The sequence below is a fragment of the Phodopus roborovskii genome, unplaced genomic scaffold, assembly GCF_943737965.1.
Source record: "Phodopus roborovskii unplaced genomic scaffold, PHOROB, whole genome shotgun sequence".
NCBI classification, from domain to species: Eukaryota; Metazoa; Chordata; class Mammalia; order Rodentia; family Cricetidae; genus Phodopus; species Phodopus roborovskii.
In genome coordinates, this window is record NW_026126409.1 from 18,759,294 (window position 1) to 18,785,283 (window position 25,990).

General features: G+C 38.5%; 1 protein-coding gene across 3 annotated transcripts in view; it reads left to right on the forward strand.

The window, feature by feature from the left end:
* Nucleotides 1-25,990, forward strand: part of Kat6a (lysine acetyltransferase 6A) — an 80,997-nt gene that overhangs the window by 47,692 nt on the left and 7,315 nt on the right. For 2 of the 3 annotated variants that reach the window (XM_051182115.1, XM_051182116.1), the window contains 11 exons: nt 244-325; nt 2,934-3,069; nt 4,586-4,902; nt 6,956-7,074; nt 12,023-12,138; nt 16,489-16,630; nt 18,183-18,344; nt 19,273-19,366; nt 21,434-21,665; nt 22,356-22,569; nt 24,506-25,099. In XM_051182115.1, the coding sequence (XP_051038072.1) occupies nt 244-325; nt 2,934-3,069; nt 4,586-4,902; nt 6,956-7,074; nt 12,023-12,138; nt 16,489-16,630; nt 18,183-18,344; nt 19,273-19,366; nt 21,434-21,665; nt 22,356-22,569; nt 24,506-25,099 (2,208 nt within the window). The remainder of the gene's footprint in view (nt 1-243; nt 326-2,933; nt 3,070-4,585; nt 4,903-6,955; nt 7,075-12,022; nt 12,139-16,488; nt 16,631-18,182; nt 18,345-19,272; nt 19,367-21,433; nt 21,666-22,355; nt 22,570-24,505; nt 25,100-25,990) is intronic. The other variant, XM_051182117.1, reaches the window with a different exon arrangement.

Sequence of the window (25,990 nt, forward strand, 5' to 3'; positions counted from 1 at the left end):
AGTTCTATTAAGACAGACTAGGGTTAGCTCTTACCTGGCTGTGAATGTACTAGAAAATATTGAACCTGTTCTTTACCAAGAGTGGATGAAGCAAAACTTTCTGCTAACTCTGTTTCCTAAGTTAATACTGATTAAGGAAAGTTTTAATATGATAATGTTTGAAGCTTCCCAGGCTCGGTAAGTCCTGAAATTTTTCTGTTCCCTAAGGTTAAATAGAAATATCTTTTCTTTTTTCTTTTTAAGGATAACATGCTCTTTTGTGATTCATGTGACCGAGGTTTTCACATGGAGTGCTGTGATCCACCACTTACACGGATGCCAAAAGGTAAGAAGTCCTTTCTGAAAATCAAAACAATGTCCCTGAAAAAGGATGTTAGTGGAACCACGTTTTATCTGCTGTTAAGAAGAAGACAATAATTGATTTTCATTTTAAGATTGTATACATGGACAGCTCATATCTTAAAGGTAGAATATGCTTTCTGCTAAGCTTAATTCTTTTTGTATTTGTTTTCACAATTGCAATGTCTGTGAAGGATGGAATGCTTTATGTTGAAATACTTCCTAGTTTCTAGCTGGAGGCTAAAATACTTGGCTCATGTAGTATATTGAAATCTCTTTTTTTAATGGAGGAAATAAAATTGTATTAGGATAAGTTGGTAGTAGTACTGCTCAGTATTTTTTGGGATCTTAGACTCAGATCTGATTTATTCAAAGCTTAGAAAAACTTATCAAATAATTTCTGACCAAACAAGTACCCAAATCATAAGGTACAGCTTAATGCTGTTAGATTCTTTGGACACTTGTTCCTTAAAGATGTTGATTGGGATATAATTGCTATTTGGTTAGATTTCCATGAAATACCATTTGATCATATGTTTATAGTTTTTAAAAAGAGAATGTCAGACTTTGTTTAGTGGCATAGAGCTATAATCCCAACTTTTGGGAATACTGAGACACAAAGATCATAAATTCAAGGTTTGCCTGAACAAAGTGAGTTTAAGGCCAGTCTAAGTAGCTTTTCATGACCCCATTTCCTTTTAAGAAGGAGAAAAGGCATAGAGAACAAACTGAATAGGTTGCAGTGACGGAGACTGTTCAAGTTCAGTTGGCACCCTATTTTCTTACTACATGTGCCTAGATGCTATTGGAACTCTTGATTTTGATGTGTGTGTTTCCTAAGTATACACCTGTAGGATATTTGGCGTCTTAGAGGTGTGAGGGGACTGAGCCATAGTTTACAGACACAGTTTTTCCTTTAGCTACCCCTTTCCTTCAGTTGCCATCCTTTTGTCACCTCTTGAAACACCTTAAATTTATGAATAACCATCCCCCCCCCTTTTTTTTTTTTAAAGACAGGGTTTCTTTGTGTAGCCCTGGTTGTCCTGGAACTCAACTCTGTAGGTCATGCTGGCCTCTAACTCGAGAGATCCGCCTGCCTCTGCCTCCTGAGTGATGACAGTAAAGTTGTGCGCCAACCACCATCTGGTGTGAATAACTCTCTTTACCTCTCCTTTGTGTCTGTTTGTTGAGATACGAGGCTGCCTGAGAATCTTTAAAGATAAGGAAGATTTTTCTTAGGAATTCTTTCCTGTGCATTTCATTTCTACAAAGAGAGTTTTATGGTAGCTTAAGGCAGGAAAGATTTTATTTTGAATTTATTTCAGACTTTAGAGAAAGCTGGTAAAATAGTAGAGCATAGCCTCCTTATTAGTTTTCCTATTGTTACCACTTTACACAGACCATAAGGCACAGAATCCAGAAAGTCGGTGTTGACATGATTACCTATAACTAGGGCCTCATTTGAATTCTCTAGATACATTTAGGATCTAACACTTAATGTCATACTACCTTGATTGTCTTCAACCTATGATAATGACTCAGACTTTGTCTTTCCTGACCTTAACTTAATTGGAGAGTAATAGTCCATTATTTCACAGAAACCCCTCCATTTATGATTAAGTCAAGTTTATACATTTGACAATAAGATGATGTGCTGTACTTCCTAGTATATCACAATAGATAGATAGTAATGATATACCATTCTACTGGTAATGTTAATTTTGATCACATAATTACAGTTATAAAGAACCCTGATAGGTTTTCCCTTTTGCCTACTAATAGCAACTCAATCTTTCTTGCCTTTGCAGCTATTAATATGGTATCTGCATACTGGTTCACCATTCTTTCTAAATTGACTAATTGAAATTCTGACTTAAATTTGTCACTTTCTGAACGTTTATTTGTAAGTTACTTAAATCATTGGCAACACATGAAATTTTTATTCTGTGGATGATAGTTCATTACTTTATAATCATTTGGCCATTGGAAACACCCTCAAGTTGACTGCTGGGTTCTTTTGACATACCTCTTGAGTATTTTCTGGCATTATAACATTATAAGGGCTTTCAAACTATTGGGTTTTCCCCTTTCTTGTCCTGGAATCAACCATTATTCTAAGAAACCTGTTTTTTTATTGTAGGGTTGTAATTAGGTGCTAATATCTGGGTCCTGCTTGTAGACCAGAATGTGTTTCATTTTCTTTTTCTGTTTTTTTTTTTTTTTTTTTTTTTTTTTTGAGACACGGTGTATGCAGCTCTAGTTATTCTGGAACTCAATATGTACACCAGGCTGGCCTTGAACTCACAGATTTACCTGCCTCTGCTGAAATTAAAGGTGTGTGCAACCACACCCAGTGAGAGCAGAAATTTTTGGCTAAGAATCAGTGGTTCCTTATCCATTTGCAAGCTTCAAGGGTGTATATGACTTCTTTTAGCTGTTTGTAGACATATGTATGTTTTCATGTCCTTTTTTCTTTTCCCAGAAGCATATCATTAGATCTTCACATTAGTCCATAACCTTGAGAGTCTAAAATGTCTGAAATCTTTCAGGATATTTGTAGCTACACTTTTGCATAGAATTTTATTCTTTTCCAGGCATGTGGATATGTCAAATATGTCGACCTAGGAAAAAAGGACGAAAACTTCTACAAAAGAAGGCGGCACAGATAAAACGGCGCTATGCTAATCCAATAGGACGTCCAAAAAACAGGTTAAAGAAACAAAACACGGTGTAAGTTGTACTTATGGCAAGGTGAGGGGAGAAGAGGATAGGGCCTTGTCTATAGTGTAGGAGTCACTTGTTTTCTCTATTGAAAGTGTCCCGTTGCCATATGACATGTTTACCTTTACCGAGCACTTAATAAATTGCCAGGCAGGCACTACTCTAAGTGCCTTTTATGTTCATTCATTCAGTTCTTGCAGCAACTTAGTGAAGTAAAGATGCTGTGGTTACTTTATTTTTCGAAAGTGGGAACTAAGGCATAGAGATATTAATTTACATAAAGTTACACATGAAGTGTTGAACTGGGATTAAAACGTAAGTCTGGTACCAGAGTGATGCTTAACTTTTCCTTATGCTGCTGCTGGTGTAAAAGCAGCAAAGAAAAGCCTGTAACAGTGAGCTCTTTGTGATGCAGCCTCAGTTGTCTATCAGTAGACATAAGCAGGTCACTGGGTCAGATCTTGTTGAGGTGACAACCAAATCCAAGTTTTGTGTTCTCCTGAGATAAAGGAATATGTTTTCAAAAACCATCAATTGTAGACTGGGAAACAAGGCTATTTCTGGAGTTGTTGGGACAAGTTTCAGTAGCTTTCTGTCCCTTAGGAGAAAAAACAACATTAAACCAAAAAAAAAAAAAAAAAAAGTTTATAATAATTCACCTTTAGTCTTATAAAAATATCTTCACATCTGTAAGCCTTTTTGGGCTCAAGAAATTTATGTACCTTTTCTACACTTAGTACTATCTTGAAGGTGATATAACATAAATGAATGAGCATTAGCAGTCTGACATATATAAAACCAGTATTCTAGTCAATGGTTTTCATCTTAAATCAAGCTCTAATTTGCCTTTTAAAATGATCTTTTGATTTCTGATTTGCAGAGAGTAATCCTTTCTTTGTTTTTAGAGGTAGAAGTATAACTCTTTGGTACGGGGATCATGTATTAGAGGACATTATAACCTAGAAAAGTAGTTGTTCACCAATGTAACTCATTTGCCAGAGGAATACAGTGAGCCTAGAGGTGTGGTTTATCCTACATGTATGACAGTAACAAAATGGTACAAAAATGTGTTCTAACCTCTCTGCTGTAGAGTTCTTCCCACTATAAGCTAGGCTTGCTGGAGATGGAAGGTTGTAAGACAATATTACTGATTATAGCTTATAAATGTTTTCTTCTCCCCTCCCTCCTTCCCTCCTTCCCTTCCTCCCTCCCTCCCTTTCCCCTCCCTCCATCAGTCCCTCCTTCTGCCTCTGTCTTTCTCTCTCTTTTTCTTTCTTTTTTTTTTTTTTTTGTGGACAGGCTCTCATTGTGCAGTCCTGCCTGTCCTAGAATCTGCTATATAGATCAGGCTTGCCTGTACTCACCACAGAGATCCAAGTGCCTCTGCCTCCTGAGTGCTTGTTTACTATAATATACACTTAAATAAATTTATAGGTTATTTACTATGTTTGTATTTTATATTAGATACAAAGCTTATAATAATTTGTTTTTAATAGTTATATATTTTTCCTGTTTGATTCTTTAGATCAAAAGGTCCCTTTAGCAAAGTGCGAACTGGTCCTGGAAGGGGTCGGAAACGTAAAATCACTATCTCCAGTCAATCAGCATCATCATCAGAAGAAGGATATTTAGAGCGAATAGATGGCTTGGACTTCTGCAGAGATAGCAATGTCCCCTTGAAGTTCAACAAGAAAACCAAAGGGCTCATTGATGGCCTTACCAAATTCTTCACCCCTTCTCCTGATGGGCGGAAAGCCCGCGGGGAGGTGGTAGACTACTCTGAGCAATACAGAATCAGGAAAAAGGGCAACAGAAAATCAAGCACTTCAGATTGGCCCACAGGTAAAAGTTTGAACCAAGCTTAGACACAAAAGTATTCCAAAAGTGTATTATTTGCATTAACACTAGTCATAGAATAGTTTACATTTCATTGTAAAATTTATGGACAAGCCCGGTGGCATGGACTTGTAATGGTAGCACTGGAGAGTCTGAGGCAAGAGGACCACATGTTCAAGACCAACCTGGAATACATAGTGAAATTGGGTATATATGAATGCATTAAAGGTACATACTTACATAAGCTGTGGCAAGAATGGAGCCAGGGTGAAGCACCATGACTTTTACTTTCTTCCTGGAAGGAAATTAGAAAGGGCAGTCGTGGTTAAACTGATGTTCGTTAAGTATACAGAAAAGACCAAAATATATGCAGGATAGTATATATGGTTTTCTACTTTAGATCTTGGGAAATATGTAAGTCTTCACATTAAGGAGGGAAAGGTGCTCCCTATGTAGCTCCAGCCTGATATTTAGACTGACTGCCAACTTCAGGTCAGAGGAATTTGATTAGCTGTACTAATGCTTAAAGCTTTAAATAGTTTCTGTAGTGAGACTTGAATTAAAGAAAATGATGATGCCATGGAGTTGAAAGGGCTCTGAGACAATTCAGAGTGGATCATGATGACTGAAGTTCTAGGGTCTTACTATGGGAGAGGGTGCTTTTTGTTTGTTTATTATTGTTTTGTTTGTTTATAATTTTTAAGTTTTAAGGGTTACTGGCTGCCGGAGAAGTTCTTAATTTTTATTTCCTCTCACAAATGTCCCATGAACAAATGGTTGTATTATTTGCTTCTTCATCCTGCATATGTGAATGGTTGACTGGTCCAGAAGAGCAGGTCCTCATCCCTCTCTGGTCCTCCCTTTTCTTCTTAGTGACTTGGCTTGTCACCAGAGTGTCAGTCAGCTACTATTTACATTTAGTATGCCCCATGTTAAATTACGTGAGCTTCAGTTGGAACATGTTAATCCTAGAAAATGTATAGTTTGTTTAGGTTAGCCTTACCAAAAAAAAAAAAAAAAAAAAAAAAGACTCCTAAAATTGGGGCTGGAAATGGACTATTAGAAGAACCTTCTGGAGATTCAGAAATAGAAGCCGTCCTAGCAGATGTATACAAATACATAGAGAGCTAACAATAAGCATTAATCACTGTGGCATTTGCTTTAATGGGCTTTATGATTTTATTTATGCATTGTAAATATTAAGGAACAATTTGTACATAATTTTATACAGTGTCACAAAATGTAATACTAGGTCTATGCCTGCATCCATCGTGTTGTGCACTAGGGGGCATTAAAACTACTTGGTTACATTAGATTGTACTGTCTTTTCAGTTTGAGAATGTTGTCATCCTTGAGTTTTTTGTCTTTTTTCTTCTTGTACTAAATGAATAACAGAGCCAGTATATACAGTCAATTTGAAAAGAACTGTCACTGATTGGTCTTTTCAGCCATACTCAAAGAGGAGGTCACCAGCAGTGTCATCTTCAAATGCAAAGGATAATGATCTGCATAATCCCCATACTCCCTTCACTAATTATTTTGCCCAGTTGAGGAAGAGCCATCATTTAGTGGATGATTATCATAATTTTTCATACTTACCCAGAGGATTATCATCTGTGGTCCTCAGGTTTGTGGAGTTTGTGCTTTAACAGGGCACCCAGAATGTGAAGGGAGTTAGAGTTTCCTGGTATCAGTCAAGGTAGCTCTTTTAAGACTGTGTAGAGATTGTTGACACATTAAATTCCTGCTAAACGTGTCAAAATTCACACTGTTTTGAAATAAAATTTCTATTCTTAGACCCTTTTCTTGTTCTGTCTGTTGAAATTAATCTTTTAATGAATTTAAATTTGGTTGTATCATATTTTTTGGAAGATTTAAGACACTTTGGGATTTTCATCAGAAGGACAGATTCTTAATACATGAGTAATGTTTCTGAGAGTCAGTTTAATACTGTCCTTTTCTTGGGTAGTATATGTGTAATATTAAGGTCTCCAGACTGAAAGCTCATATTAAATTGAAAACAGTGCAAATAACATTTGAGTCCTTTCTTTATGTGTAGACAATCAGGATGGCTGGGATAGCAAACAAGAAAATGAGGAGCGGCTTTTTGGGAGCCAGGAAATCATGACGGAGAGAGATATGGAATTATTTCGTGACATCCAGGAGCAAGCGCTGCAGGTAAAGTTACACATCAAGGCAGAGCAGTTTAGCGAGCTTGAGAGCACAGGCAGCAGGGCTGATGGTGCAGTAGGGAGAACTAAAGGAACAGGGTACTGAGACAGATGTGGTTATGCAAGTGTGTGGCTCTCCTCTGTACAGAGCTCCTTTCAAACTGCAACTACTTACGTTTTGCCAAAAATTACACTGCTTTGATTATCAGTATCAAGGGAGCATACTATGTGTATTTTCTTAATATATTAAATAGAATTGGTTATTTTACTATTATTGTTGTGTGTGTGAGTATTTTACCTACATGTTAAGTCTGTGTCCCATATTCTTGTGTCCTGGAACTGGAGTTACAGATAGTTATGGGCTACCGTGTGAGTGCTGAGAATCAAACCCATTGCTCTTAGCTGCTGAGCTAACTCTCTAGCCCCTGGAGAAAAGATTTATTTGGACTCATTTCAGAGATTGGTTTTTCAACACAGGGTTTTTCTATATTGGTTTTGAGCCTGTCCTGGCACTCACTCTGTAGACCAGGCTAGCCTCAAACTCACAGAGATCCTCCTGCCTCTGCCTCCCAAGTGTTGGGATTAAAGGCGTGCGGCACCAATGCCAGGCTCATTTCAGAGATTTTAATCCGTGGTCTTTTGGTTATGTTGCTTTGTTCTGGTTGTTGTGTTAGTAAAAACTCTTTTAGGAGATAGTAGTCCATCATGGTAAAAGTATGTGACATACAGGTCAAGAAGAAGAGAAAAATGGCAAGAACAGGGGACCTAGTAGTTCCTTAAAGGTATGCCCAGGAACCCGACTTCTTTTAAGCCTCATGTATTAAGGGTTTTTTTGACCTTCCAGTAGTATTATAAATTGGCAGCCAAGTCTTTTAGTATGTGGCTTTGGGGAGACATTTGAGATCCAAACTATAGCAGTAATCCTCTGTGTACATTTGGTTAGACAAACAGGTAGCATTTTTGATCTTTTGCATTCTTGCCTGTACTCCACATTAGATTAATTAGAATGTGTCCAGGAGATGACTGCTGCTGGTGACTTCAAAGCCACGGTATTTGTCTTGGGATTACCATAGTCTCCAGACTGACCTGGCCTCTACTTTTCCTTTGCCTCCTCACTTCAGTCTCTGGTGTGTTCTTTACACAGAGTAATTATTTTAACTCAAGTTGCATTGTGCAAGTTGCATTGCATTATTTGTTTTGAGACAGGGTCTTACTATGTCGTTCTGGCTGGCCTAGCGCTTACTGTGTAGAGCAGGCTGGCCTTGAATTCAAAGCCTGCCTCAGCCTTCAGAGTGCTGGGATAAAAAAGACTTGTGCTGTCATACTCAGCTTGAATTTATTTCTAGGGTTTAAGTGTCTTAAGAGCTTTAAGGTAAAGCTCTTTTACTGCTGTAAACTGACTGATGAGACTGAAGTCAAGGCTTTGTTTAATGAATGAATGTAGAATGGGAGAAATAGGATGAGAATAGAAGTAATGGCCATATGGAGAAAAACATGACTAGAGAGAGTTAAAAGGGGCTTCTGAGCCTCTCAGGACAACAGAGAACAGTAATATGGCTAGTAGTACATTGCTTCTTCTTGGGTAATGGTTGAAGTTCTACAAAAGAAAAGGCCAGTAGATTTGTGAGTGTGGGTGGGTGGGTGTGGGTGTGCATGTGCAAATGGGTTTACTAGATTATTTTACATAATAGGGATTAGATAGTCCAACAGTGGCCATGTGCAGGCTGGCAGCTGTTTAGTCCTTGTATGTGGATCTTTCATGAGTTACAGTCTGGTATTAAAATCTAGAAGATTCCTGATTGCCTCATATTCAGTCCACATTGGAAAGCTGAAGAACCTGGAGTCTGGTGTTGGGGGAGGACTAAAATAGCAGCCACCACCTTGATGAGCCTTGTGTTTAGGAAGAAGCAAAGGCAGGCAGGCAGGCAGGCAGGCAGACAGACAGTACGGCTTTATTTTTCTGGCTTCTTTATATTTAGGCCACCTATTGGGAAGTCCTGCCCAGTCAGAGTGTGAGGGGTCTCCCCCTTCAGTTGAATGTCTCTGGAAATGCCCGGTGGAGCTGTCTGTTTCCTAGGTGGTTCCAAATCCTGCCAAGTCGGTGATCCAGATTAATCATCACATCCAGCATTTTCCTGTTTATTTTATGCAGTGCATGCTAGGCAAAAGTGAGAATGAACTCTGAAGACTGTCAAGGACTCCAAAAAAGGGTTACCCCACAGCAATTTATTAAGCTTGTGAAGCATTAAGTATTGAAATAGGAATGCATAGAAATTCTGATGTAGGACTGGAGAGATGGCTTAGGGGTTAAGAGCAGTGACTGCTCTTCCAGAAGTCCTGAGTTCAATTCCCAGCAACCACATGGTAGCTCACAGCCATCTGTAATGAGATCTGGTGCCCTCTTCTGGCCTGCAGGTCTCTGTATACATAATAAAAATAAATCTTAAAAAAAAAAAAAAAATTCTGATGTAATCTTTCTCCATGAGATCGATTCATTTATGTTTCTGGTTTTGTATTAAATATGCAGGTAAAGATACAGATTCAGGAACTTTTAGTTTGTATCAGGAACTTTTATTTCAAGTGACTCATGGTAAATAAACACACAAAATACAAAGTGGTAGTAGGAAGATAGGGAGAATGCAGTGAGAGATTTTAATGGGGCTTCAGGAGATGATTTTGAAAAGGAAGATGTTTTGAAAGTAGTGATCTAAAGTTTTAAAAGAAAGTCAGTAAGGCAGGCGGAAAGCTGTAAGAAGAGTACCATGGGGGGATTGATTGCCTAGGCAATGTCAGGGTCTGAACAAACAGCTGAGGAGCTCAGTTCAGTATGACTAGGGATACGAATAAAGCCCACACAGATGAACTGGAGAAATGGTTCAGAAGTTAGGATTGTAGTTCTTAATCTTTAAAGTTTTAGGAAGCCCTCAGATGGAATAGCAAGATGACATTTGCAGGAAGGATTGTTTTTTCTTAGACTCGATGTGTACCTGAGTTGGTCACAATACTTGCCTAGAATGCAGAGTCCTAAGATTTGGCCCCCTGCAGCACATAAAATCAAATGGTAATGGTACATACTGTAATCTCAGAACTCAGGAGGTGGAGGCAGAAAGATCAGACATTTTAAAGATGATGTTGTCATAATTCAGTAAGTGATTGGGCGCAGCACAAGTAAATGAGTGAGTACATGTATAGATGCATCCTCTTCATGCAGAGCTTTGTTGACTTTAAAGCTGAGTGAGTGGAAAATCCTTCCTCTGAAGGCTACACAGGGGAATTGAGGGTGGTGGAGTACATAAGTGCATGAGCGCATGTGCAGGAGCATTGCCAGAGGTGAGGGTGTGTGTAGGTAGAGGGGATTCTGGCTCTCAGCAGTGGTGATGTGTAAACAGCTGTACTGGAACTGGATCTCCACATTCTCATCGGGTATCCGACTAGAGGAGCACCGGGTGGCTGATGGGAGGACTCTCCCATGGCAGGCTGCAGCACAGCAGGTGCCTGTTTTAGCTGCTTTTATACTTCCTATTTAATCCAGACCTCAGGAAGGTAGATTTGGGTTCTGATATTTGGTTATCCAATTTTCTGGTATTACTTCTGTTTTGCAAAGATAGATTAAAAGATCCTCCTTTAGAAATTAGAATATTTAGAATCTAGAATGCAGTTTATAGATCAGACCTTTAAAATCCATTTACTAAATAGTATTTTAATCTTTGTTGTGTTTCTGTATTGTTTTATGGTTGGCGGAGCCCTGGTACTCACTGGTGATACAGTCCATTTTATTCAGCTAGGAAAAGATAATCATCTTTTGTTTTAAGTTGTCTCAGGAAGAGCTTGGTCTCACTTGGCTGTATTCCAGTGTGAAACCTGAGCTAAGTCCCTTGGCCTTTGAGGAAAGGGGAAGGAGGGAATTGTCAAATCAGATGTGCTGAAGAGGTTTCTTATTTATGAATTTCAATCAAACAAGTGAAGTCTTCACCTTTGTTATATGAATATCTATGGGCTCCAACAGGGGACTTTAATCTTGGTGATTTTAAAAGCCTAACATTGAAGGATAATTTTTTTTTTTTTGATGAAGAGTTATTGAATTGTAGTTCTGTCATTTTCTTAGATGAGTTGATATTTGTAAAATATCTGTGCTGAACTCATACATGTACATATGAATTTGTTGCTAGATTGTATGAAAAGTAAATCAGATTGCTTTTGAATTTAATGTTTTAAACCTGATCTTTAGAATCTGCTTGTTTTGAACCTCTGGTATAGAAGACAAGCAAGTCATCAAGGCTCTAAATAACACTCCTTTCTGGACAGTGCACTTCAGTTCATTATAGGAGTGAGGGGAACATCTAAACTGTATTTATAGACAGTAGGACAAGATTGGCCTGTGTAAGACAAAGTGCTATTTTTTTTATTCTAACTGTGCACAACTGCTAGTGAAGGAAATCTCACATGTGGTGCAAATTGAAGACTTTTTTGGTACTTGCTTTGTCATGTCCTTTTTATATTGTTCTTAATTATTTGCTTTTCTGAGTCAGAAAGTCACTCTTTTCTGTGTGTGCATATGTGATCAGTGTAGGTCATTTGTTTTGTTGTTAACTGTCGGGAGTATTCAACATCCAGCCTTCTTAATTGAGTATTTTCTTTTAATAATTAAGTCGTTAAGGAAATCTGCTTATTTGAGGAAGTAAGTGTCCAGTGTCATTAAACAGAAAAGTCAGTGATACCAACTACATATGGTTTTGGGAGGTTTGCTAGCATTTTATTTGTTTGAGCCTGTTATTTAAAGATACAGCTTACTTCAAGATTTGTTAGCTTCCTCTTGACCCTTTGTTCTCTTATAGGTCCTGAAAAGACAAAGTGTAGATTTGGGGCATTAATATTATTATTGTTTTGTTGTTGTTGTTGTTAAGTCAGTGTATTTAGTTTAGCTAATTTGTACAATATTTTTCTTGATTGCACAGAAAGTCGGAGTGACTGGGCCCCCTGACCCTCAAGTCCGCTGTCCCTCTGTCATTGAGTTTGGGAAGTATGAAATTCACACCTGGTATTCCTCTCCATATCCTCAAGAATATTCAAGGTATGTTTTGAGAGCCTTTTTTTTTTTAAATCCCATTAAGACTTTAGAAGTAGTAGGTATTTGATAGTGGTTTGTCCAGTTTATCTTTTTACATTTGAAAGGACTTTCAAATGTCCGTAATAGTGATGTGCTTTAGCAGCTGCTTCGTTCTAGCTGACTTTAGATGTCCCTCCCTGACTAATACTTGTCCAAAGCTATTGTTTAAAACTATAAACCGTCTAAATTGACTGACTAATATACTGTTATTATCTTTAATGGAGTATCATGAATAGCAACAGTTAAGCTGAATTTATTAAGAAAAGATTAAATTATATGCAGGTATGAAGTAAGTGTGTGTGTGTGTGTGTGTGTGTGTGTGAGATACATTTAAAAAGAAGGCAAGAAATTCATCAGCTCCTAGAGATACCCTGCTACTTGGTGATTTATTCCTTTAGAGTTTTGAATAGCTATGGTTGTGTATGATCAAAATAGGCTAAGCATTTCTTTTAAACAGTGATTTTTTTATTACATTTGTGTGTGTGTGTGTGTGTGTGTGTGTGTGTGTGTGTGTACTATAGTATACATGTAAGAGTCAGTGGACCAACTGTGGGAGTCAGTTCTCTTCTTCCACTGTATGGGTCCTAGGGATTAAACTCAAGGTTATTTTACCTGCTAAGCCATCATCCCATTGGTTCCTGTTCCCATCATTTTAAAACACATTCTTTATCACAAGTACTAATATGTCAGCTGTCCAGAGATTGCAGTGCAGCTAAACTGAAAGCACATGCACTATGACACTTGCACTCAAGGTAGGAGAGGATGTAGAGAGCCCACTTTTGTAGTTGGAAAACATGAGAATCAAGCCTTGGTAGTCCTGAAATTGTTGCTGTGTATTCTGATAAAATTGTTATTAGAATCATTTGTGAGGGGTCTGGTTAAGTGCAGGAGTAAATACTGCCAGCCGAAAATAACCAGAACATATAAGGAGAATTATAATAAAAGCAGAAAGAAACAGGATAGGAATTATATAGTCAACTTCTTAGAGCATAATTTTAGACATTTACTATGCATTTCCTTAACCTTTAGAATTCCTTTAGTTCTCCATGAGAAATATCCAGCCTGTGATAGTGCCTTTAGTAATTTCACATTTTTTTGTCCTTGTTTTCATTCTTACAGATATATATTTAAAAACTAAATTTTCCTACTCAATCGAGTTTAATGGATTTATTTACTTGTGAGTTCTTTTTAATTGAGTTGAGTAAAATGCTTAGAGATCTTAGTTTTTTCTTTTTAATGTGTTTATTGTTTATGTGCCTTTGTGTATGCATGTTCACATGTGTGTGGGATCATATGCACATGTGTGTGCTCACGAGCATGTAGAGGCCCAAGGTTGATGTAGGCAATCTTCCTGTATGATTCTTCTCCATACTCTTTTGAGGCAGGACCACCCACTTACACAGCTAGTTTCACTAGCCGTCTTGCTCAGGGATACCCTGTGTCTGGCTGAGGTGTAGCAGGTGGGCAACCAGTTCCACCGGTCATCTCTGTGAGTTCTGGATCTACACTTCAGCCCTATTGCTTGCATGGAAAGCACTTTTGCTTCTGGGCCCTCTCCATAGCCCAGAGATTTTATCTTTTTCACATAATAAGCCTCTATCCTTAATTTTGGTGGTCTCTACTTACTGTTTTATACAATTATTTCTAGATTAATTTCGTAGTAAATACCTTTAAAATGAAGTCCCATAGTATGCAAAAACTTTAAAGCAAACAAAAAAGGAAGGATCCTGAAAGAAAAAATTTAGTGGGGGCAATAGGATTGTGCTTTAGGGTATGCTATATAAGATCCAAGTATTTACATAATGCCTTGTGTGTTCAGTGATCTTTCCCTGCGTCACATAAGCTGGTAAACCAAAGTAAAAGGACACCAGCAAAGCTATACTATGTAATGGGGATGGGGCCCAGGGAAAAAGCTCCATTCAGGCTACTCAGAGCTTAGCTTCATGACATTCTTTTTGCTGTAGGCCATTACCATGTAAGAAAGTAGCTTAAGAAATTCTGCTGCTATTTGATTCTCTTCCTTTCTCAATTTGAGGCATAGACTATGAGATTACTGCTTGAACCAGATTTGCATAATCTCAGTTATTGAAGAAGAAACCAAACATAGTCTTCAGTGCTTTGGCTATTAATTGATGAGGTAAAATGGAAAAAGAAAGTAAAAATTGCTGCTATATATTATAGCATGAGTAATTGTCATTTTGAGCTTAATAACCAACTAAGCATCATGTCCTGATTTACTCTGTAGGGTGAAGATTTCTATCTTTTGCAGACATGGTCCAGCAAACATAATCGGGCAATATAATTTATAGGTGGCTGAAATAGGATGTGAGCCCACTCTGAGACACATAGCCATAAACTGACTGCTGAGTCATACTCCATGTAGCATGTGTGACTTGGCTTCTACCTTCATCATTAATTTAAGAAATATTTGATGTGTTATCTCTGACCCCTTTTTACACCTTGCTAATTTGTGATGTGCCTGCTTGGCCCTTGTACACCTTATGAGTGGGTCAAAGCAATTATCTACTGCCAGACTTCTTTTAAAACATCAACTACTACTATAGGTGCAAGGCTAGTCAATAAATGTAAGCTAACAGCTGAGGTGAAAATACCTGAAAGAATAATTTTAAGCCTTAAATTTTACTTGCTGAGTAATACTTTTACAGCCTTTTTAAATTGGGGCACGTGTGTGTGTGCGCGTGTGTGTGTGTGTGTGTGTGTGTGTGTGTGCGCGTGCGCGTGCGTGCTAAGGCAGGTGGCATGTGCCATGGCACAAATGTTGATATCTGGAGACAACTTTTTGGTCTCTGCTTTCACCTTGTTGAGATAGGGTCTCTTTTGTTTCTGCTCTGGCTCTGTGCTTCATTTCAGGCTAAGCCAACCCAAAAATCCCTGGGCAATTTTCTTGTTTTGCCGTAGGAATGCTGGAATTACCAATGCAAGCTACCACATCCTGATTTTGTGATTTTTTTTTTTTTTTTTTTTTTTTTTTTTTTTGGAGGGGGGAAAGGTGGGGGTTGTTCTTTGTTTGTTTTGTTTGAGACGGGTTCCAGCCTTGTCTGGCCTAAAACTCAGAGGCAGATTGATCAGCCTGCCTCTGCCTCCCAAGTTCTAGAATTAAAGGTGTGCATCATCACACCTGAGTTTTGTCTTTTTATTTTTAAAGCTAGGAACATTACCCAAGGCCACCTTGCACTTGTGACTGTTCTCCCACTGAGCTAAATGCCCAGCGCCCTTCCCACAGCATCCCATGTTTTGTGCGTTCCAGAGACTGACTCAGATCATCAAGATTGTACAGCTGTCCATCTGTCTCACCAGCCCAAAGTGATGTTTTTATCTGTTTTTTTTTTTTTTTTTTTTTTTTTTTTATTCTTTTGAAATAGACATGGTCTCGCTGTATAGCCCTTGCTGGCCTTGAACTCACAGAGATCTGCCTACCTCTGCCTCTGGGGTGCTTGGATTGAATACATAGTCCCTCGTGCCCTGACCAGAATATTAGCTAACAGGATTTCATACAATGTTATTTGTTTGTGTTGTTGTTTAAACAATGGAAGGAAAGAAATGGAGCTTTAGGGGCAAAAAGGACATGCTAGTCATTGTAACTTCCCTAAACATGTTCAGAGTTTCATACTTAGATGCACTTGCAAAGTATGTTTTTACAATGTGTACTTGATGCTCATTTGTCTAGCATTACATATACACTTACATGCCTCTAGCACAGGGTCTGATAACCTGGTAAGTATTCAAGAGGGTATTTCCTGAAATCTAAATGAGGAAGGAATTGTGAATCTATATATTAATTCTGTTTACTGGAAATTCTCCAGGGAGTAACAATGTGAGAATTTTCAAGGTCTATTGATTAACTTAAAAAGATAGGGGCTTTTTAGTCCACCAGGGAAATCCATGAGCTTAGGTAGGTATCTTGATTTCTCCCTTTTACTCTCCTGCTGCAATTTAGTTGGTGGCTGCTATCTAAAGTTTGGAGTGTCCCCTCCTCCTCCCATAGAAATAATGCTTCATTCTTACTACTCCTTTTTTCTTTAAACATCACTTCTTTTTAGTTTGGGGGTGGCACACAGAAATGGAGGACAACTTGTGGGAGTCGTTTTCTTCCTTCTACCATGTCTGTCTGTCTGGGGAATCAAACTCAGATTGTCAGAGTTAGCAGCAGGTGTCTTTAACCACTGAACTATCTCACCAGCCCCTGTTCTTTCCATTCTTTAACATGGGTGGCAGTGAGATACAAGAAGTTAAGAGTCATGGAAATTTGAAGATATATAAAATATAAAGCCCTATTTTAATTATCATTTGCAGGCTGCCTAAATTGTATCTTTGTGAGTTCTGTCTAAAATATATGAAAAGTAGAACTATTCTACAGCAGCACATGAAGAAGTGTGGTTGGTTCCATCCTCCTGCCAATGAGATTTACCGAAAGAATAATATTTCTGTCTTTGAGGTAAGGTAGCTGTCTAGTACCTGTCTTCCCGACCATTTCAAAACCAGTGCCCTCTGTGCTACACCTGTTGTTCATTCACTACTACGTCAGCTCATTCATGGGTGTGAGGAGCAGAAATAGGCCAGTCTAGATATCACCAAGTCCATAAGCTTGACCTTAGAGTAAATTAATCTCATTTCATTGACTCAAACGTCAATCATAATATCTTCCTATATTATGTATCACTAAAAGGTAAAAATCATGCTAATTAAAATTTTTAAAATTCCATTTGACAAAATGCCAGCCAGTTTTACATTATGCTAGGATGTGATAAAAATAGATCTCAGAATCTGTGGAATAGAGCTTTTAGAAAGGATTTGTAAACCACGGATATTGGCTTATGCCTATACTCTTAGAAGGCTGAGGCAGGAGGATTACCATGAATTTGAGGGTAGCCTGAGCTACACAGTGAGTTCCAGGCCAACCTGAGCTAGAGTCCCCAGGGAAAAAAAAAGCAAAGCAAAACAGCAGTTAATAAAGTGTTTCCGTTATTAAAAAAGAATATCTTCTGGAAGTGTGTTTAGTGGCATTGGTAAATCATAATAGGATGATGATATGATGATGGCATGAGTTACACTATGTGATTCTGTGTTATCATTAATAGTGGTCTTTAGCATCTTGGTCCACAGTTGTACGGTTTCAGAGCCAAGTATTGAGTAATTGTATGCTGGGTCCTGCTAATTAATGTAGCAGTAGATTTCCAGATGATCTGGGTCTCCTCCGTCTCTTTCACTTGGTGAACCATGTAGTTCATTGGTAGAGGGGAGCACTTCATCTGGGTGTCAGAAGTGTCAAGTGTATCATAGAGTATTGTGTGAGGGTACTCAGCAGCAAACTGCTTCTTGACTTTTCTTATTATAGGTGTGTGTTCTATGAGAAGCCATATGAGAAGTGTGTAAGGAGTGTAGTTACTGTGGCCATACCTTGAGGTAGCTAGTATGGTGACTCATCGGGATGAACAGAGTGTGCTCCTGATCTCAGCCACCTTGAGGCTCCCTAGCCAAGTGCTCACACTGGCTGGCACTTCTGAGTGGCAGTTATTAGCACTCCCTCTGTAATTCTGTCTGGGGCTATGCCAGATCATGGTAGGCAGACAGTACTATATCAGGCTGCTGCTGGGGTGTCATTCTCATTATAGTTTACCTAGTAACTAAATTTTAGAAGAGATTACCATTTAGATTGTTTGTTAAATTTAATACTTTTGAAAATGACGCTTGCTGTCTGAAGTATCCCTGAAGTTAATTTTTAAAAAAGCAAAAATGCCATTTCAAATCTAGGTTCTCATCTCCCTATTTATCTACTTATACTTATGTTTTATTGAAGTTTAGGATCTCATGTGTTTGATCATCCTTGAACAGCAAGTATTATCTATCATACTGCCATTTCAGGGGGTAGCCTTTAGGCTATGTGTTCTGATCACTACCGAGTGATGCTTGTTGCTGATGTGTATAACTCCGAAACCAAAGAACATTTTATTGACCACTTTTTTGTTTTGTTTGTTTTTTTCCTTTAGGTTGATGGGAATGTGAGTACCATTTATTGTCAGAATCTGTGTCTCTTGGCAAAGTTGTTTCTTGACCACAAAACCCTCTATTATGATGTGGAGCCATTTCTTTTCTATGTTCTGACACAAAATGATGTCAAGGGCTGCCACCTGGTTGGCTACTTTTCTAAAGTAAGTATGTCATCTTAAAATGTTGGGATTCAGGGGGAAATTTGGGACAATCTCTGATGGTTCTCAGGAAGGGACAACAGAATATTTTAGCCTTTTCAGAAAGGAAATAGAAGGAACATTTAGAAACTTTATCAACTGCTAAGAGATGCCTAGCAACATTGAGCAGACTATTCTCCTAGGAGAGAAGAGCTACTGGTACACCCAAGAGCTTTAGCATGACCTCTAATCCCATGACGCTGAGAGGCAACTTATGAAGTAAACACCATCATTACCTCTTGGAGTTCGTTAGCAACAGAAATACTCTAACAGGATTTTTAGGCATGGGAATACAGTTTCTAGTCAAATTGTTTGACAGATGTATTCAGAAGCAAGCCCCTGGTTAAAGTTTTAAGTGTACAAAACAGATTACTGGAATGCCATAGCTTTATAAGAGGTCTTTGAGGCTACCTTAGTTAAACAAGATTGGAAATATACCAACTATTTTATGAAACTGTATCTGTGCCCCACATTTAGGAATATTTTGTGTACAATTAAGTAATACAATCCATGGTAGCCTGTCCTTTGTAGCGGTGCAGGAGCTACCTGGAATATTACACTAGTGTGGAGGTGCTGACATGGTGCTGCCGATTACTGGGAGCCCAGATTTCTTTGATGACCTTGGGCATCAGTACTTTGGTTTTAGTGGCTGGTAGTATTGGATAGCATCATTGTGCTTTATGTTGCTACCTTCCTGGATGGCTGCTTTGCATCTGTGATAGTGACAAATATTGCCCTACCTTCTCCCGGGGGTATTTCCTTGATTTGCATGGCTATTCCCAAAAGCCCATGACTGGCTTTGGCTGGTAGTGTTTGTTTATTAATGGTTAGCACTACTATTCAACTTTACCCGTCTATTGTTCTAAAACTTTGCTTCTGTTTTCTCTACCAGGAAAAGCACTGCCAACAGAAATACAATGTCTCTTGTATAATGATTCTTCCCCAATACCAACGTAAGGGCTACGGCAGGTTTCTCATCGATTTCAGTAAGGATTGTGTTAACATTTTCTCATTTATTTCTGTGAAGTTTTAAAATGCATATATTTAAAGACTTGTAGGTTTCTTGTATTTCTTTGTTTTTCTCTTTTTTAAACACCTGTTATGTCCCACAGTATGTATGTGGGACTCAGGACATCTTGCATAAGTTGGTTTTCCCCTTCCACTGTGTATGTCCTGGAGACTGAGCTCAAGTTATCAGCTTGGCAGCAAACACCTTTACCCACTGAGCTATCTTGCCATTTCTTGTCATATTGTTATGTGGGTGTCTTAAACTTAAAGCCACTGTCCTTTTTCTTTTGGCTTAGCATAGAATATTTTTAAGTAACTAATGCCAGATACAGCTTTGTGGGGCAGTGAAATTGCTCAGTGGGTAAAGGCCTTGCTTGCCAAACCAAACGACTTGAGCTTGATCCCTGTAACTAACATGATGGGAGAAGAGAGCTACCCTCTGTAAGTTGCCCTTTGACCTTCACATGCATGCTATGGCACATGTACCCACTAAACACACACACACACACACACACACACACACACACACACACATAAATGCAAAAAGATTTGTTTGATACAGTTTTTATGAGATCAGTAGTAAATGTCTTCCAGTAGGACTTAGTTATATTCAGTAACATTAATTCACAGCAGTGTAGGGAAACACTGTAGAACTACTAAACAAATGTTCATAAAGAAGTATAGCACTGTCTATTTTCATTATCCATTATCTGAGTAAATGTGTATGTGTGTGTGTGTTCAGTTATGGTTTGACTAATGTTTAAAAGTACTTAGCACACCTTAAAATGCCCTAAAAACAAAAAAGAATGTTACAAGAAATAATTTCATCTGCTTTTAAAAGTGAACAGCCCTAAAACGATAATGGTTAAATGTACATTCTGTTTCAAAGTAATAATTTTAGAAAATATTGAAGAGAGCCTATGTAGAAATAATGGCTCAGACTAAGGATATTTTGTTTGTTTTTTGAGTCAGGATCCTACTATGAATCCCTGGCTGGCCTGGAACACACAAAGATCGGCCTGCTTCTGGCTCCCGAATACTGGAATTAAAGGCATGTGCTTCCATGCCTGTCCAAACTTGCGGGTTTTGATTCTAGTCCTGAGAAACTAATTCTTATCTGAACCATTTAAGCTTGGTTTACTTGACTTTTGACCATTGTGACTAATTTGTGTGTATGTGGAGTTGGGCATGGGTGTTGCATTACTTGTAATCACAACAATTTGGCTGAGTCCCAAGTTCCAAACCTGGATGCACAAGAAATAAATAAGATTAGGGAAATATACTTACATTAATATTTTGAGGCATGTAAACAAGTATGATGACAGTGTATTTTAACCTTTACTAGTATATTTTTCTAGATTACTATTCTTAGACTGGTTTTAAATATTCCATGACAAAGCTACTTCTTTTCTACTATTTGTATTTTCAATGATTTTTCTCTGAAAACTTTTGCCCCTTCTCTTTATTCCAGTTCTTGACAGCTATGCACTAAACTAGAGGAAAGAGTAATACCACAGCATGCTCCCAGTGGTACACTCATGCTTCCCAGGATGAGGGGAAGTGAGAAATGACCTTCATGAAGGGAACAGTCACAATCTTAACAGGATTTCACAAAACCAATGCACCCTTGTGTCCTTCTTGGGTCACATATAGTAGTCGCCCTCTAGTGGTCCAAATAAAACAAAGATATCCCCCCCACACACACACACACTTTGTCTCCCCTGGTAATACTTGGAAATTAAAAAGCATTGTTGCTTTAATCTTACTAATGCAGCTTGTGACAGAAACCTTTGTTTTTAATTATTTTTAATATTTTAACAAGGTGACGTATTGACTGTAGACAAAATATTATTAGTGTAATGTTCAATATATAAACATAACCTTCCCTGCAAATTGTTTTTAAAGTAGTTTTACAAGTTTATTCTCCAGTTTTGGAAGGAATTTGCTTTTGAAATTAACACTGATGATAGTACTTGGGTTGGTTGTGTAACTGAACATTGTTATTTGTAAGGTCTCTGACATGTTTGTAATTCTGGGTTCTCCAGGTTATTTGTTATCAAAGCGTGAAGGCCAAGCAGGGTCCCCTGAGAAACCATTGTCAGATCTAGGTCGTCTTTCCTACATGGCTTATTGGAAGAGTGTAATATTGGAGTGCCTTTATCACCAAAACGATAAGCAAATCAGCATTAAGAAGCTAAGCAAGTTGACTGGAGTCTGTCCTCAAGACATTACTTCCACACTCCACCACTTGCGAATGCTTGACTTCCGCAGTGACCAGTGAGTATCACACCCCTTTGTATACCTTTGAAATGTGATTAGGTTGATGAAGTAGCTGACTGGTTAGGGAAAAAAAGGTAATGGTTTAAGTTTTGGATCAGGCAGCTGGATGTCTGATATAATTCACTTAAATAGTTATATGTGTTGCTGAATCACCGCGTTCTGTGGTGTTTAGGTCTGATGAACACACATGAATTTTTTCTAGTCTGTAGTTGTCTAGAGCCTAAGCCTCTGAATTGTGTATCTTCTAGTATTGGGAACTTTTTGAAACTTTCTTTCCTCCAATGTGAAGTAACAGCTCTAAAAATAATATCATTAAGTAAAATACGTTCATTTTACTTCAGTAATTGCCCATATAAATGTCATTAAATGAAATATTTAAAAGGAAGGACAGAATTTACTTTTGTCAGGAAAAGTCACAAGGAGAAACAATTGAGCTGATGAATGGAAACTAGGAAAAGGTATCCGATGAGCAGTGTCGGTGAGGTCTGAGTGAGCCAGTGTGGCTGTGATTGGAGTTTGCCCCACTTTCCTTTCTTACCTAACTCACATGCTGACACAGTCACGTTCCATCTTTCTAACAGCTTGTTTTGAAGCTGTCCTTTCTTAGAGTCTTTGATAGTTGTGTCTCCCTGTTCATTATCTGTCATAGTATAATGTTGATTGCTATAAACTTTTCTCTGGTTGTAGATTTGTGATTATCCGCCGGGAAAAACTTATCCAGGATCACATGGCAAAGCTTCAACTGAATCTTCGACCTGTAGATGTCGATCCAGAATGCTTACGCTGGACTCCAGTCATAGTCTCCAACTCTGTTGTGTCAGAGGAGGAGGAAGAAGAGGCTGATGAAGGAGATAGAGAAGAGCCCCAAGGCCAAGAAAGAGAGTTAGAAGCCACTACAAGGGTATGATCTGGTTTGTTGTGGCTTGTATGAATATTTGTAGTATATGTTATGATGCCTTTCCAACGAATGTCCTCACTAGAGGACTAGGGAGATAGGTGGTTAGTTGTTAGGAATTTTCAAACTAGGGAACCTGATTTTAACCTTGGAACCCATTTTTAGAAGCTGGGCACAGTGGCACACGTGTTTAATTCCAATGCGGGGGAGGTGGAAATGGGGGATCCCCTCAAGCTAACTTGCCAGACTTGGCAGATTTCAAGTCAAAGAAAGAGACCCTGTCTCATAAAATAAGGTAGAGGGACTGGAGAGATGGCTCAGTGATATAGAGCACTTGCTGCTTTTGCAGAGGACCCAGGCAGGTTCAATTACCATGATGTGCATGGCAGCTGACAGCCATATAATTCCAGTGTGGGGCTCCATCGCCATCTCCTGGTCTCCTCAGACACTGCAAGCTTGTGGTGCACAAGCAGGCACTCTTCCACATAAAAAAATAAATCTTTTTCTTTTAGAAGATGATGTGATTCCTTAGGGAGGGTATCTAAGGTGTTCCTCTCCTCTCCATATGCACACCCATGTGTGTGTGAATGTCTACATACATACACACGTGCAAACATGTATACAAATATTCACACTAGAATGGTAGAAATTCCAGGAATATTTGCTCTTATTTATGTTTTTTTTTTTGGGGGGGTGTTGTTTTTTAAGGCTTTTAGACCATTAGGAAACCATTAGGTTTCTGTCAGTATGTTAATTAATGACTAATATTTACCAGAGTACCATTAAGAGCTGTATTTTAAGCTATACAGTAACTGAAGAATCTGAATTGAGTCTGAATGTGACAGCTGTTAAAATGAAATAGCAATACATTTTCTTTAAAATAGAACATTAAGGAGGTATTATTAGCATGTATATGTTTTCAGTAGGAGACTAGATATCTCACTGAATACATAGATGTCTTCAGGGCTTTACTAAAGGACTGTACTATGTTGTATAGTTTCCAGTATTTTTCTTTAGGTGTTACATAACTTGTTTGGGTCTTCTTTTAACTTTTTTTCCCACAAGACAGTGTTTATCTGTGTTGCTTTGGAGCCTGTCCTGGAACTGGTGTATAGACGAGGTAGCCTCTAACTCAGAGATCAGCCTGCCTCTGTCTCCTGAGCGCCACCACTGCCCAGCTGGCATTCTTTTTTTTTTTTTTTATGTAGTTCTTTTATCTTTCATGTTCTCCTTTGATAAGTGAGAGAGAAAAAAATCTTGTCTACTTTATTGCATTTTAATTTAAATTGAAAACTCCATATATCTCAGATATCTACTTCTTGCCCATGTTGTTGTAGCCCAGTGGTTCTCAGCTTGTGGGTCATGACCCCTGGGGTGTTGAAAGATCCTTTCACAGGGGTTGCCTAAGACCATTGGAAAATATATTCACATCACTATTCATAACAGTAGCGAAATTGCAGTTACAAAGTAGCAATTAAAATAGTGTTATGGTTAGGGGTCACCACAACATGAGGAACTATATTAAAGGATCACAATCTTAGGAAGATTGGGAATTACTGATCTAGCCTGTTCTTCCTTGTTTATCGATTTTTATTTCTAGAAGATGCTATCCATAAACCACAAACATAGACTTTGACATCAAAGGTGACATTTCATAGTGGTTATGAGCACAAGACCTAGAGTCAGATGTTTTGGATTTGTGCCTCAGTTACCTCATTTGCAGAAGGTCATCATAATACTTCATTGCATTAGTGTGAGACTTAAACTGATAATATGTATAAAAACATTTTTTAAAATGCCCACCAAGGGGAAAACATTCATGGTTTCATGGTAGCTATTAAATGTTTAATAATTTTTCTAAAATTCTGTTTTCTTATTTCAACCAAGCAGACTGAAAAATTAACCAGCTTTGTTTTTGTTTGTTTTGTTTTTCCTAAATTAGGTGGGAAAGTCTCTGTCTCGGGAGAACAAAAATCAAGATTCTTCCTCTATAATAGAAAGTGAAAAGAAACCAGAAGTTAAGGAACTGGCCAGTTCTTCACGGTTGAGCAAACAGGTCCATCCCCGGGATAGTCTTCCTGCAAATAACCAGCCGCTTCGGAAGGGCCGTTGTTCGAGGAAGAGCAGAAAGACCCAGGAACGATTTGGTGATAAAGATTCCAAGGTGCTTGTGGATGAGACATCAACTCCTCAGGAACAATATGGAGAATGTGAGGAAAAATCAGAAACCTCCCAAGAACAGTACACTGAAATTGAAGAACATTCGGCAGCGTCTCAAGTGCAACCGGATGGGAAACCAGACATCCCCAAGGGGAGATTGAGTGAGAGTGTTGAGCTGTGGCGAGGACAGCTGAAGAAAAACCCCGAGACCCTGAAGTGCAGAGTGGCAGAAGGAAATGATAGACTGCCGTGCTGTTACAGTGAGGGCGACAGGGCTGTCTTTAGAGGGTTCAGTGAGAGCAGTGAGGAGGAGGAGCCCGAGAGCCCTCGCTCAGACTCACCACCAATTCTCACAAAGCCCACACTGAAAAGAAAGGTGATGCATCTCTGTGTCTTGTCCTCCTGTAGCTGTGATGAATTATGTAGGTCTGCTCCAACCGGCAGTTCTGAAATAGAGCACACCCACTTCATGTGTGTTAGTTTATAAACTTGAAGCTTTAAACTCACAAAAACAAATAATTGAAGTCATGGAAAGTGAAGTTCCTGATGGGGGAGCACTGACTAGTCTTTGTCACACATCTCATATCCCAGTCAGAATGCAGGCTGCCACGTTCTAGCCATGATGGTCGGCTTTCCCCCAAAGCCATGAAATCGTTCCTTTTTGTAGTAGGACTGTTTCAAGGGAAAGCCTTTAAGGAAATTTTGAAATGTACACCATTATTGCAAAGACAATACACAGAGTACCCATATGGCCCAAACCCAGTCCTTCTATTACGCATATTTGTCACAGTTCATGTACTACAACATACATTAGTTAATAGAGACCATACTTTATTCAGATTTCAGGTTTGTCTAAATGGCCTTTTTCTGGTTAGGATCCCATCCAGCATTCCATTTTACAGCTGGTGTTCTCTTTTGAGTTCTTCTGGGTTGTGAGTTTCTCAGGCTCTGATTGTTGAATATGGCCTTGAAGGTTATGAGGTCACGTGTATTACATATTATCCCTCATTAGTTAGAATTAGGAAATGCATTGAGAGGACGTCAAAGAAGCACTATTCTTATCCCATAGTATAATAGGTATTATGTAATATAGTACGTGTGGTGATTCTCAGCCCAGCATATAATAGGTATTATACAATATAGGATGTGTGGTGATTCTCATCCCGTTGTATAGTGGGTATTATATAATATAGTATATATGGTGAATCAGTTCAAAATGTCACATTTTGTTGTTGATGTTCACCTTGTTGGGTTTCTCTGCTGTTGG